This window comes from Eleginops maclovinus, chromosome 20 (genome assembly GCF_036324505.1).
Source record: "Eleginops maclovinus isolate JMC-PN-2008 ecotype Puerto Natales chromosome 20, JC_Emac_rtc_rv5, whole genome shotgun sequence".
In the NCBI taxonomy this organism is placed as follows: Eukaryota; Metazoa; Chordata; class Actinopteri; order Perciformes; family Eleginopidae; genus Eleginops; species Eleginops maclovinus.
In genome coordinates this window covers 26,090,902-26,104,880 of record NC_086368.1, presented here as the reverse complement: position 1 = coordinate 26,104,880, position 13,979 = coordinate 26,090,902, and the positions used below count along the sequence as shown (strand labels likewise).

Genomic DNA, 13,979 nt, shown 5'->3' with positions numbered 1-13,979 from the left:
TTGTTGTGTGTTTTCCCTGCCTAATATCTAAGTTGTAGGATTTTATTCGGGTTGTTTTTGTTCTTAGCAACGTTGACAGTTTCAATTTATTGAAGTGTAACCAAAACCAATCAGTTACTGTTTATTAATTCTACTGGAGTCAATGGCATTTCCAGTCGCTGTTGTTTTTCCCATCCATCCAAAGAGGAACCTCTTTTTTCCTCTAATAGATCAGTAAATGTCTTGTGAACAAGCAGAGTAGCAGTGTTTGATTTCAATTAAAACGGGATTTCTTTTAAGTTAAGAAGGTGTTCTCATCAAGATCCTCCTCCTTTGTAAATAGAAAAAGGAAATCTAAAGTAAAGAGGAAACAATGAAGGATGGTTTTCATTTTTACTACCTTGTCATTTGCATGTGCCGTCCTCACTTTTATTGTTTATTGTAAAAAGAAAAAATGTAAGGAAGTAAAAAACTTTAGCCTTCCAACTGTGTTTTCCCTGGGACTGTAACTCAGAGCAACCCCCGGGTCATTTACGCTCGGATGATTTGTGCCCTTGAACTGATCGATGGACTCTGTCACGGCCCTGAAACCAATCGATCGACCTGCCACTGCAAATGGCCGCGGGCTTCTCAATGACTGTAGCTTACATCGCTCTCCGTCTGCGGAACAACAGCCAGCGGTGGACAGTGATGAAGTGTAAATGGGAGGGATTTCCCGTTAACTTGTTCCTCTTTTTCTGAAGGTATCTGGCCCTGGTGGAGTCCCTGCCAACATACGGAGTCCATTACTACCAAGTGAAGGTAACAGTGCTGCCCCCCCCAGTCATAAAGTAGCTTAACCTCTTGAACAAGCTTCTGTCAACGTGCTGTCTCCATTTGTTCTCTGCTTTGAATCGTGACACATTAGGGCTGACAGTTAATCAACAGTATAGATTATATGGACTACCTCAGAATTTGGTAGAATATGTGAAATTATCATTTGTAATGGGTTATTTTGGTGCCAGTCTACCAACAGTATTCGAAAGACCAAATAAAATATCTTTGTTCAAAAATTCACATAATGATCATTTTAATGTATTTTTTAATGAAAATTTGAATTATGCTTCAAATATGATCATTCCCTCCTATATCACAGTTGCAATATCACTCAAAATAATCATAATTAGTTATTTTTTCCAAATTGTGCAGCCCTATAACACACTTTATTAACTTCAATGGTAAATATTCTGCTTGATGCCTTAATTATGCGGCCTTTTTCTTATTTAAATCTTTCCCGCAGTGAAAGCAGCAACACATGCGCGAAAGACTCCACATAATTACATTAAGTTTAGCACGTCTTAAGTGATCACTCACTTTCACGTGCATCCACTCACTTTCCCAACCAAACCTCATTAGATCAAGGTGTCTGGGGAGATCAAACAGTGGCGTTAAAAAACACTCAGTCAGGCTTGCAGGGACTTTTTAAGGCCTTCGATGTATTTGATCTCCTCTTGTGTTGCTATTGCTGAGAGCCTAATGGGGTAATTGCTTTGGTAACAGCCCTTTTTTCAAACCCCCAACCAATAAAGCTACCTCTAATGAGTGGTTTGTGCATGTGCTTTCTCGCAGGACAAGCAAGGAATACCGTGGTGGCTGGGAGTCAGCTACAAAGGCATCGGCCAGTACGACCTGCAGGATAAACTGAAGCCAAGAAAGGTAGGCGCATCTCTCTTTTTACATCTGCATTAACTGTCTTTTCTTTCCTTTGTTTTTAATTGAAGCACTCAGAAATGCATATGTTGCTCAAGTTGTAAAACCCCCTTGGATTTTTCCATCTTCTTTTGGTTTGTAATGAACCAAAAGCATAATTTTGTCAACCCATTTGCTTCTCACTTCTCTTGGAAGTATGTATAATTAAGCATGACTGGGTATATACTTGAATCGCAAGTTTAAAACCCAGCGTTCCTCGCCGTGCCTCTTGTTAGCTGGTTAATGATCCATCCACACTGTAAATAGCTGTAATTAAGACCCTGGTTCCCATGTCAATCAGGAGAAAGAGGAAGACAGATGGGGAAAACATTTTGGAGTATCAGTGCTTGCTGCTCGCAGTCAAGGCTGTAGATGTGAGAGCAAACACAGAACCACCTAACAGTGAAGGGAATTGTCAGAGGGATATAAATCGACTCAACGTGCAAAGTTTAAAGGGGAAAATGTACAAAAAAGCAACAGACTCTGGATTAAAAAGTGTCCTTTTTTGGTTATAAAAGAAGGAAATAATACAGAAAAGTGTCTTTCATTGACTATAGAGGGATAAAATATGCTCATTTTTTATTCTAAAAAGTAAATTAAAACACCCTTTCCATTTGTTACTAAAAAAATACATAAATGAAGTGTAAAATAACTATTCACTTTTGACAATATGCCAGATTTTCACTTTTGACATTAATTCAGGACTTAATAAAATAAAAATCTGTACAACTTTTACACTTACTGCCTGGTGGATATTAACTTATGGTGTAAATGAAATACTTCCAGTACAGGAATGTCCTGCTCCAGTACGGTCATTTCTGAGTTAGCACTTGTGTCTGTGTTTACCCCCGTCCCTTTGTTGGAGATGTGTTATTTGATAGTGTCCCAACCAAGCGTTTGTCCCCGGCCTCTTTCATTACACGGAGCTGTTGTTGTACGGCAGGAACGTGTTGACATAGCAGGGTGTGCTGTTACGCCGAGGCATTAACGGGCACAGCCACAGTATGTCTCTCCCCGACCCTCCCTGTGGAAGGTGTAATTATGGTTTCCCTGGGGGGGAAGGAGCAGGCCCCTGGGACTGGGGTTGGCACTTTGCCATGCGGGTGGGTGGGCATTTGGAGGGTGTTGGGGTGCTAAAAGCATTTAAAACTTCTCCTACTTCCTCATTTTAAGAGGGGACAGTCAGAAAGATGAGTTTGCTGTGGTGGAGCAAACTTTTGCCTTTTTGTGTTTGCTCTTTCTGATTTATAGAAACGTTTGCCTTTAGGGAGTCCTCTCTATGTAATGTTGATGGTGCTTCCTGCCTCAGTTCACAGCTCCTTTTATTCACCCCGGCCCATCCCTCCTTGCCCTCTGCCCATCCCCTCACAGCAGGCTGTATTCATCATGGTAATCCATGTGTGTGTCTCGGAGGGAAAACAATGGATCAAACAATACAGAACAATTATCTGCGTAGGGGGCTGGGGGCTGGATTAAGAGCTGGTCCTGGGGAGAGGTCAGCACTTGTGTAGTTATAGAAAAGTGATGTAAGGTTTTGTAAAAAATGATTGAAAGTCACTTGAATAGCTTAACCTCCCAGTATCTTCTCTGCACACATGCCAGGACCATCACTCTATATGGAACACCTGAAACTCTAAAGCATACTCTCCCATGTTACACATTTATTAATGTGATATAGGGATGCATGATTTAAACTGATCATTATCATGGCAAAACTATAGTTCAAATGATACTGGTGTGATTTTAATCTTCATTCAAAATGCTATTTTAAAACGGATTCAGCCTTTACCATATAGTGTGCCTCCTGGGATTTGGATAATATACTACTCCATGTTGAGATTTTGATAATATTTTGATATTATTGAGCAGCCCTTATGTGTGTTAGTAAGAAATGTCTGTATAGATTCGAGGCATAGGTTGTGTCTTCCAAAATAGGACAAAGAATGCATAAAAGAAGCCAAAAGAGGAGGAATGTGTGATGTAGGTGGAGGAAACATTTTATTTGAGGAACACAACAGTGCTTCAATGTCTCCAGGACATTCTGTGGGAATGAAGCAGATGGCAAGTCAAGACTCAATCCTCCCTGAATTAAACCAGGGACGTTTCTGTCTCTCCTTCTCTCTGGGCGACACTCTCCCAGTGGGTAATGGGACACTCTCAAAGACCACATGCTGGTCCTCACTTATGATTAGCAAGCAGAACCAAAATAAATCTTCAGTTTATTATGGGGGACGGTGTCAGCCTCTGGGTAATAATGAGAGGGACGTAAAGAGCTGCCAAAATATCCTTTCCACTTTTTCATTAAACTCATCCTGAAGAAGTAGGACAAGTATTATTCCAGTCTCTTCCCAACCCCAATCAACGCGTTGTGCAACGTACAGTGTTTCGGGAATGTGACGTGTTACATGAAGGGTGGGGCAGATCTTTTTCTGTGCGAGCGTGTGAGTCAGAGCCTTTGACATATTTCTCTGTGTATGATTTTGCGGACTCGTGGCCCTGGGGTTCCTCGGATAGTGGGTGTGAGGCTGGATCTGAACAGCCTGATCCCATCTGAAACCACAGGCATTTCTGGCTCGCTGCCACCTGCCTGTAATGAAATGTTTGGCAAAAACAAGGAGGATGAAATACTAAAGATAGGAGATACTGAAATAATGTGTAATCGCTCAAATCATGAGTGTGCATTCGAGCCGGTATTATCCTGCTTTAGTAAAGTGTTGGCTTTTGTTTTCTCTACCTATGACTTGTACCGATGAGTCACTGTTTTTACGTAGCAGCCTGTCCACTTTCTTGAATCATTTCTTGGACATTTTCCGCTTTAAAGAGCAATGCTTAGGTTGACAACCCCATTAAATCAGTTTGTAGGCTTATATGGGAGTTATACAGTGTGAAATATTACCCATGCTAGATCAAGTTTAAAGAAGGTACTGCACACGTACACGTGGTTTTAAAGTTGAATTCAATCAAACACATTTAAGCTGGGGTTAATAAACTGATTTAGTTATTATTAAATCGCCCTTTCATGGTTTAAAAACTGCTTATCAAATCAGCCCTGAATATAGCAAGGCCAATTCTGAGATAGAGTTCCCGTTTTGGGATAATATTTATATTAAAGTTGTTTTTTTATTATTCAAAAGGATTGTTATTCACCTCGTATTAACTATATCACACATTCATGCCAACCCAACCCCCATTCAGCCCCTTGCCCACAAGTGAAATTATACAGTAGGTGGAGTTACCCTCAGACCAATGGGTACATGTACAATTAAACCCCAATAAAAAAGGTTCCCAGAGTGGTATAAATGGTCGTTAATACCCATATGAAGGTCATAGTTATGAGCCTACAATTCATCCAAGAGAGCAGGAACTGAGATACTAAGAAATACTACCTGTGAGAGATTAAGGTGTGTCTCGTCCCTTTAAATACTTTGGCAGTGGGTTCAGGAGAGTCATCTTTTTTAGTTTCATGTTGTTACTGGCACACAGGTGTGGAGTATCTTTTAATAGGAAGAATGATCCTGTGAAAGTGTGTGTTCATTGTCTAGGCCTTTATTTCAGATCATTGGTCATAATGCTAACGATGCTAATGATGGTGTCTAGAGGGTGTGAATTGGCCTGGGCTCTCATCTGCAGCGTAAATAGCTTTTTGGCAGTTCCCTGCTAGGCGGTACCCATTGTGTCCATGTTATCATGCTTCTTTTTGCATGCAGAGCCCTCAATAATAAAGGCATTAAAATCAGTTGAATGTGCAGAGTAGACATACGAGGAAATAGCTGTGTTGTAAATGGTGCATACATGGACACAGAAAGGGGTGGGAAAGGAGCAAATAATAGTACAATTATAACAACTTTTTAAAAGACTATTGTAACAAATTAGAAATAAACTGAATATTTCCACAAAAAATAAACACAGAAAGAACTGAAAAAATACTATACTACACTATGATACTATAATGGAGTCAGGAGTAAAACTACATCTTCATACTCGTACGAAGATGTAAAAAGTCATATATGGGCAAACTAAGTCAATACATAAAAAGTAAAACACTTTATATAAAATGCAAGCTTCCTGTGTATCAGTTGTGAATCTCTGAGGTTTCATGATCGTTGGCTAGTCAAAACTAAGTGTTTATTTTCCGTCTGGTTGAGGACTCCCTCGTCCCAGCCCTGCTATTAATGATTAGACCATAGTGACAGATTCCTAACATGTTTGCCCCGGTGGCGGACGCGGTAGTATTTCATTCAGCCCCACAGCACTGCTTTGTGTGCCACTTACAATATGAGCAAGGAACTTCCTATATGGAAGTGAGAGCATTCAAAGTCTGTGTAAGATTGATCGCTTATCTGGAAGTGGAGCAGAGAAGTGTTCTTAAACCTGGCCTGGCAAAAGCTTGTGTACAACCTGCTCATCTGGTCTGACTCAAAGGGAAGTGGGCTGTGTTTGGAGAGGGACAGAGGGAGAGAGAGGGAGACCAGTGCCTGGAGGTGTCTATGATGTCAGAGCAGAGGGGGTGGTTAGAGGGGCGTGGCCTGCTCAGCTGAAACTCTTGCAACACCTATCTGGCTCCCTGAGAACACACAAGAGAGAGTATTGTTCGAGGAAGCTCTAGCCCTGTGGGAACCTCTAAAGATTCAATACAAACTCGAGGGAATTCAGCAGGGATTTAAACAAAAAACATCACGGTAAGCCTTTTTATTGTGTCCGACTGCTACCTGTTTTAAGTAAAGGGGTTTTGATGTATTTTATTCTCCTTGTGCTTCTTTTAATGTTCTGCTTAGTATTGAACCTGCTCTACAGGCAGCCTATCACTGTGAGCTGTGGAATACAACATGTAATGTGTGACAGTTTAAATATGCTTTGAAAATATGCTAGTTTACCTCCTGGGTACGATTTTATATATTGAGTTTTTGTCCTAAGTAATTTATGTTGTTACCTTGTAGACTGGAAGGTAAAACAAGCATTTTCCCCTTCATTAATCTCAGCCCCACTGTTGCGTCTCTTCTTATTACCTAAATTCAAGCCGATAAGAGTTCTTTACTGGCTCAGAATGAGTTTAGTGAACACACTATCAGTGGAGCAGATGTTTCACCCTGACACAGAGAGGCGCGCGCCCTGCCTCTGTTTCGCTGCACAGCTGAGTGAAACGGGTTAAGCTTGCTGCCTGGCTTAGTGTTACTCCCTGCAGCATTACATTAGCTTCTGTGTTTGACTACCTTACAGATGAGCGGCTGGCCCGCTGACTCCCATTCACAGCTTCAAGTTGTTTCTCCTAATGTTGCAAGTTAAGCAGAATAATGGGGCTAAACGGCGTGCTGCTGTGGCTGCAGAAAAAACTGTTGTTTTAATACCAATTTTCAAGATTTCTACCACTCATTTGGAAAGCTGTCCTGATTAAATGGTTGTGTTTTACAGCCACCTCTGTTAATGTAGTGCAACGCCACATTTTAATCAATAGCCCTGTGTGTTGTGTATACTCACGGATATGCAATGTCTCCCTCCCCTCCCCCTTTTATTCCCAACTGTCTCTGTCCTCTCTGCAGTTGTATCAGTGGAAGCAGTTAGAGAATCTGTATTTCCGCGAGAAGAAATTTGCCGTGGAAGTGAACGACCCGCACAGGTCAGAGAACGGTTTAATTTATCTGAACTGATCTTAATTAGTCCTTTCACCCTGTTTGTCTGAAGTGCTCCCATTTTAGCTTGGCCTCAGATGTCCTTATCTTACACCTTACACACTGTGAAGGGCATCCACAGCGAGCAGGCCATTCAGGACGCCGTGTTAATGGCCGTAGCTTGTCTGTTAAACGAGTGTTTTCCTGCTGTTTAAAGGCTGCTTTATTATTCTAATGCTGTTGTAAGACCTCTGCCCTTCACACTGGCTTTAATGTGGCTCTCTCAGCCTCCAGAGCTGTTATTAAATCCCACTGTCTGCTCTTCAGTTCATTATCACAGAAACAGCCACACATTTAATTAGACTAACTTTGTTTTCTTAGCTTCACCCATCTTAATTAGAGGCTTGTTTATCAACCATAGACTGTTCAGTGTTTGCAGCTGTTCTGTGTCTCCGATCAGTACTGAATGTTTGTGTTGCTATCTTTCTCAGAAGGACAGTGACCAAGCGCACATTCGGACAGACCGCTCTGGTTATCCACACATGGTATGCCAGCCACTCTCTGATTAAAACCATCTGGGTGATGGCCATCAGTCAGCACCAGTTCTACCTGGACAGGAAGCAAAGCAAAGTGAGTGTCTGTTGTTTTATCCACACACATTCACATACCGCATTTCCTGCTGACTCAGATATAGTTAGAAACATAATAATACCCTCTAATATTCAACCTGTAACAAGTGACTTACAGTGGTGACAGATCAGGGACAGGTGTGTGCTTACCATATTTTAAATTACAATCGGAATACTTTTATTATCCCAGGATCAAAAATGAGTTTTCTGACAGATGCTCCATATTTTAATACAATTATTTGAAAATGGGAAGTCAAAGTAAGAAGGAAGTCAGTAAAATGTCCAATATTAAACACTTATATAAACATAGGGAGATTAGGTTCAAATGTGCACATTATACAACATGTACATTACAATTTACATAACAGATTTCAATGAGGTCACACCAGGAAAAAGCATTGACGCTGAGAGTGTATTGATTTGCTGATACACGCAGTGGGATTGTGGTCCTCTCTGTTTAGTTCCCAAGTAATGACACTATTATGAACTTCATTCAGACTGATTACATTTATTATGATGTAGTACGTAGCTGCTGTTGACCTGTTTCCTCCAGGCCTTCACACAGATTGAAACACACTCATCCTCTCTGTGTGAATATGGACTGATTGAAGCTCGTGAGGTTATTGTGAAAGTGCCGCAGCAGCGTGTGCTGGTGACTGCTCCTCATGTGATGTATTGCCTCATCCGTGTCCTATGCTTGTGACTTGTGTCAACAGCGTGATGATGGGAAGTGACAGGCCACCAGTTTTAATGTAAATAGATCATGTGTTAGTTAAAGTTATGTTTCCTCGTTGGTTTGAAAGGAATAGAGTTGCTGTTATTAATTGAGCTCTGGTTGGTAGATTTAATTGAAAATAGAGAGCTTCTCTTAATAAAAAAACACGGAAAATAATATAGTTGACGTTGGTGTGCCTATTGTTGTTAATAATAGGGTGTTTAGGAAAAATATGTGATTCATGATCCTATTTTTGCTTAATTATTACAATATTGTCATTGATAAATCTATTAAATGATCTTGGTGTGATTATTTTTTTGTTGTTGTTTTTTTAATATACTTTTTGTTGGATCATTTACTAATTTTCCAAGACATTAAACAATTGTTTGTATACCAGGAATTTTGCAGATCACATCACTTAATTCAGAACGTTTATCTACATATATTGGTTCTTTATTAATACTGCAACTCCTGCAATTTGGATATTGCACTAATCTATTTCTGCAATTTTAATTAAATCCCAATCAATTGTTCCTCCCCTGTTATTATGCCTATGTGACGCCTTGTATGCAGCCCAGGAGAAATCATATAAGGCTTAAAGCAAAATACAATTCACCAAATAAACTAAACACAGATTTTTAAAGCTGAAGCATTAATACTAAGTAATATAGACCACAGTTTGTCCACGTTCGAGAACCCCGTCCGGGTGTTAAAAGCTGTCCTGAAGACGCTGGTGGTCCATGTGTTTGCGTTTATGATGCATATTTGCTGAGCAGCGGGGCTATTATACAGTATGAGCGCTGTGTGATGGGCTCTTCCTGTTGGAAATGGATGAGTGTGCTGCCGCAGTCAAATGAGGTTATTCAGCCACTGTGTCTCTCGGAGGCAGATGGTGTGTCATCCAGGAATAGAGCCCACACTGATTGATGAGAGAGCAATGGGCTTTGAGTACCCAGCATGCAAATGGAGCAGCTTTTGCAGTGCGCTATCATTAAAATGAAGTACTCCCAATCCTTCCCTCGCTGCTGCTGCTCTTCCACATCCCTCTTTCCTCACACTAACTGTCCCTCCTCTTCCCCTACAGTCACAGATGACCACAACCCGGAGTTCAGGAGACATCGCCATGGACCTCACGGAGATCTGCACCTCGCGGAGCACCAAACTCTCCAGCATAGAGGGCCGGGACCAGCTCATCATGGCCAGCAACGGCAGCCTCATCTCAGCCGGTAAGCAGAGGGTTAACCTGCTAATGGCTTCTGTTCATCATCAGGATAATGATGAGTGATGACTGATTCCAAAAATGATTGTTAATCAGACATGTGCTTATTCCAGGTTCCGCTGACTCTGAAGTCACAGATGAACAGAAAAAGGAGAAGGTTGCCGAGTTGAAAAAGAAAGAGAAGAACATCCAACACACGCTGACGCAGAAACTAGAGGAACTGAAGAAGATCTGCATGAGAGAAGCAGTGAGTGTCTCTCTTATTATTATTATTATACCTCATTTTACTTTTGAAAAGGACACATTCTGCTCATTTTCAGATTCAGGAAGCTTTTTATTTTTCTCATTCTGCCTGTAGCATCTCTTTTCACCCTCTGTCTGAAACCAGAGCCCAGTCTGCTCTGATTGGTTAGCTGACTGGCTCTACTGTGATTGGATGTTTAGAGATGTCCCGCCCCTTAGCCAATAGAAGCACAAATGTTACATAGTGATGTCAATATGCAGACCATTTGCATGCACAAAAACCTATAAAACACACTCCAGGAAAGGGGAAACCCCAACAAGCATGATAGGGCCCCTTTAAAATGTGAACTCAGCTGATTTTTGTTCTCATCTGCAGGAGTTAACGGGCAGATTGCCTAAAGAGTATCCCTTGGCAACGGGCGAGAAGCCTCCTCCCATACGACGGCGCGTCGGGACAGAATACAAGCTAGATGAACTCTTCCCTTATGATGAGGTTGGTATTGTTGTGATGTGTTTCTGTTATGTAAGGGCACACCTTGTGTTGCACCACTGTGTTTGTTTACCTAGAGATCATTTGACTTGAGGCTTGAGTTATTACCTTTTTAATTTGAGGCTCAGATTACCTCATTTTTGTTTGAAACATGTTGTGAGGTGTAGCTGGTTTCCATCTGTCAATTGTTGAAAGGAATATGAACTAGAATATGTCAGCACATGGAACATGTTTGTTTATAGATGAAGTCTTGGAGATGTTTGAAGTCTGTTAGCTACCGTCGACTTGACTCTTCTTTGTATTTTGGGAAATTCCCCCCGTGTAACCGTGTGTTTGTTGTGTGTTTCCCTGCAGGACCCACATCTGAGGAATCTGGAGAGCATGTTCGCCCTCCAGCAGAAGATCGTGGAGGCAGCCATCAAGCTGTCGAACGAGGGCGACATCGGCAAGACGGTGAAGAAGAAGAGGAGAAGCAACTGCCTGGACGCCATGAGGAAGATGGAGGGGATCGAGAAGGAGATCAACGCCTACCGAATCAGGAAGGGAAGGAGACCCACCCAGAGAACCTCACTGATCCTGGCAGGTACGTAAACAACAGCAGCGGAAACAATCTAAGCTATGCTTTGTGTTCAAAGTGTCTCTGAGGAGCTTTATTCTGATTCTCTTCCTTTACATTTATTCATTACAAGGTTGTTTTATTCTGAATGCATTAAGTAATCTTCTTCAAACCAATTCCTTTTAATTGTTTAATACTCACTCCTCTCAGTATGTAGAATAAGTAATAATCGTTATTCCTCTCTTCTGTTCCCAGACGACATGAACCCTTCAGACCTCAGCTCTCTATCTGACAGCCTCACTCTGGACGATGGTGAGTGCTGAGCCATAGCCCGTGTGCATGTGTTTACCCCCCCCCCCCCCATTCATTTTAACCAAGCAATCACTTTTTATCCCCCAGATGATGAGCTCAGTTCCCAGAGGCAGCGCTCCAGATCGGTTCAGTATTCCCCGAGACTGCACCACGCAGACACGCTGGACATCCACTACAACAACGACAGGCGGCTCTCCGACCAGCCGGCAGACAGCAGGTATACAGCTACCCCTGACACCCGTCTTATATATCAATACTTGAATCCCCTACGTGTCTGACGGTTGTTTTTGTAGATTGAAGCACAGAGCTAGTTCAGACCTGTAGGAAAGATCCAGAGTTACATTCCTGCCAGTCACCTCCTCCCTCCTTCTCCTGCCTCTCCAACAATCTACTGCTTATCAGCCCAATGCACCCACTTTAAAAATAGATGGAAAAGAACATGTCGCTGCCTGTGAAGGAGCAGACAACAACAGGGAAAGGGAAACAGGAAAGCGGACCGTAGTTTAAAGCGGCAGCCACCTCAGGCCTGTTTACTAAATTAGATGTGTGATGTGTTGCTCTCGGCTTCAAATATAGCATTAATATAGTTATTGCAATTAAATCATTTTAACCTGTAACTGCACATTTTCTACTCCACACAAAGACTTAAACAGTAAATGCTTAATTAACTCCTTCCCTCCATATTAATACATTTAGATCCTCAGAGATTAATACCCCTTTGAAACCGTCGTAATGCTTGCTGGTGCATGAAAACAAAGATCAGTGGACTATGTAACGGCAGTCATCTAGGTGTAAGTGATCACTTAAATGCATTCAAGCAAACCCAGAGTGTTTTTTCCCCCTTCAGTTTTGACAGCACATGCAGACATCCCAAAAAAAGCTCTGCCCCGAAATAATGTGTTCTTGTCTGTGTTCCAGATTAAATTACGGCCAGGAATCAGTCCACCACATTCACCACGATGCCTTATCAAGCCACAGCAGCCCATTCAAACCGGCTTCCCGACAGCCACGTGACGCCCGCAGCATGCCCCCCACCCCCCTCCTCACTCGCAACGCCTACAGCAGCACCCAGCTCAGGTACAGCCCTCATTCATTCTGTGGGATTTCTTTTTTTTCCAGTTTGCATTTGTGTGCCATTTACGGGATCAACAGGAAAACACTTCTTCACGAACTATCTGCTGATAACTCTTTTCACCCTCTGTCTGAAACCAGAGCCCAGTCTGCTCTGATTGGTTAGCTGGCCAGCTCTGTAGTGACTGGTCAACCGCTTAGAGATGCACTAGCCAATAGAAGCGCAAATGTTAAGAAGGGATGTCATTAAGAAGTATACACATTTTAGCCTCTCCATTTACATACCTATATAACACACTACAGGAAAGGACTAACTCCAAAAAGCATATAAGAATAAGAATATGGCCTCTTTAAGTAAACGTTTTTAACTGGTCTTTTTAATTACAGATCAGAGGACGCTCCACAACATTTCCGCCAGCGCAGCGGTAGCCTGGAGTCCCAGTCTCAGTTGACGGAGGTCGAACTCCCCGTGCCAACCTTCTCCTTCACCCCGGCCCGACGCAGCAACAGCACCGAGGTCCTCGACGACGTCTCCTCCTACACCAGCCAGTCCAGCGTGGAGTACAGCGCCCCCGGCAACCACACGAACAGACGCAGAGCTCGCGGTCGCCACAGAAAGGACATGTACGCCAACACGGGCAGCATGCCCAACCTGGCTCAGCCCGACAGCCGCTGCTACGCCATCCAACAGCAAGCCCGACCTACCACCACGGCCTACTATGTGACGGGTTACCCCAGCTACCGGGAACCAGAGCCGTACGCCAACGGAGTGTACATGTACGACAACGAGATGGAGGGACACTACACCGTCAATACTTCAAACTACCCAACGCCGACAGCCTATCACAGCCACAACATGCACGGCCACTACGGGCACGACGAAATGGACGGCATGTCGCAGAACCCGTACGCCACCATGCGGCCGCCCAGGAATCGCCAGGTTCCCCGTGGCAACGAGCAGCCCATCAAGGCCTTCCATAAAACCACGGTGGAAGAACATTTGAGAGGCTGGTACCAACGCAACGCACAAAACAAACCGGCAGGGTACGGGAACTATGACTACGACAGAGGCTCGCAGCAGAGCCTGGGCTATCAGACCATGCCTTCAGCACACAGCCAGAACAACAGGAACATCGCCTACTCCTCGGGTAAGATCACTGAGCCGTGTTGGGATTACCAGATCCATCAGCGCCTACACATTATTGGACGATGTTGATTATAAAAAGCAAATGGTAGATTAGAATTAATGCTTTGTAGTTGTTGAGCAGCTTAAAGAACTACCAGCATTTACTTTTTGAGATACTTTATTCAATATAGTAAGTATTTACGCTGCATTATGAACCAATAATGTTCAAAAATCTGCAGAATTCCTCCGAGTTAAGTTGCTGAGATGATTTGTTCAAGCTCTATTCAGTAATGTTGTGTTTAATT

The 13,979-nt window shown here is 42.7% G+C and overlaps 1 protein-coding gene across 5 annotated transcripts in view; it reads left to right on the top strand.

Annotated features, from left to right (window-relative positions):
* frmd4ba (FERM domain containing 4Ba) overlaps positions 1 to 13,979 on the top strand; it is a 48,160-nt gene that overhangs the window by 30,339 nt on the left and 3,842 nt on the right. For 4 of the 5 annotated variants that reach the window (XM_063910765.1, XM_063910761.1, XM_063910764.1 and 1 more), the window contains exons 10-21: positions 723 to 780; positions 1,588 to 1,674; positions 7,245 to 7,321; positions 7,805 to 7,943; positions 9,742 to 9,883; positions 9,990 to 10,123; positions 10,496 to 10,612; positions 10,964 to 11,192; positions 11,421 to 11,477; positions 11,565 to 11,694; positions 12,396 to 12,554; positions 12,936 to 13,696. In XM_063910765.1, coding sequence (XP_063766835.1) covers positions 723 to 780; positions 1,588 to 1,674; positions 7,245 to 7,321; positions 7,805 to 7,943; positions 9,742 to 9,883; positions 9,990 to 10,123; positions 10,496 to 10,612; positions 10,964 to 11,192; positions 11,421 to 11,477; positions 11,565 to 11,694; positions 12,396 to 12,554; positions 12,936 to 13,696 — 2,090 coding nt within the window. The remainder of the gene's footprint in view (positions 1 to 722; positions 781 to 1,587; positions 1,675 to 7,244; positions 7,322 to 7,804; positions 7,944 to 9,741; positions 9,884 to 9,989; positions 10,124 to 10,495; positions 10,613 to 10,963; positions 11,193 to 11,420; positions 11,478 to 11,564; positions 11,695 to 12,395; positions 12,555 to 12,935; positions 13,697 to 13,979) is intronic. The other variant, XM_063910762.1, reaches the window with a different exon arrangement.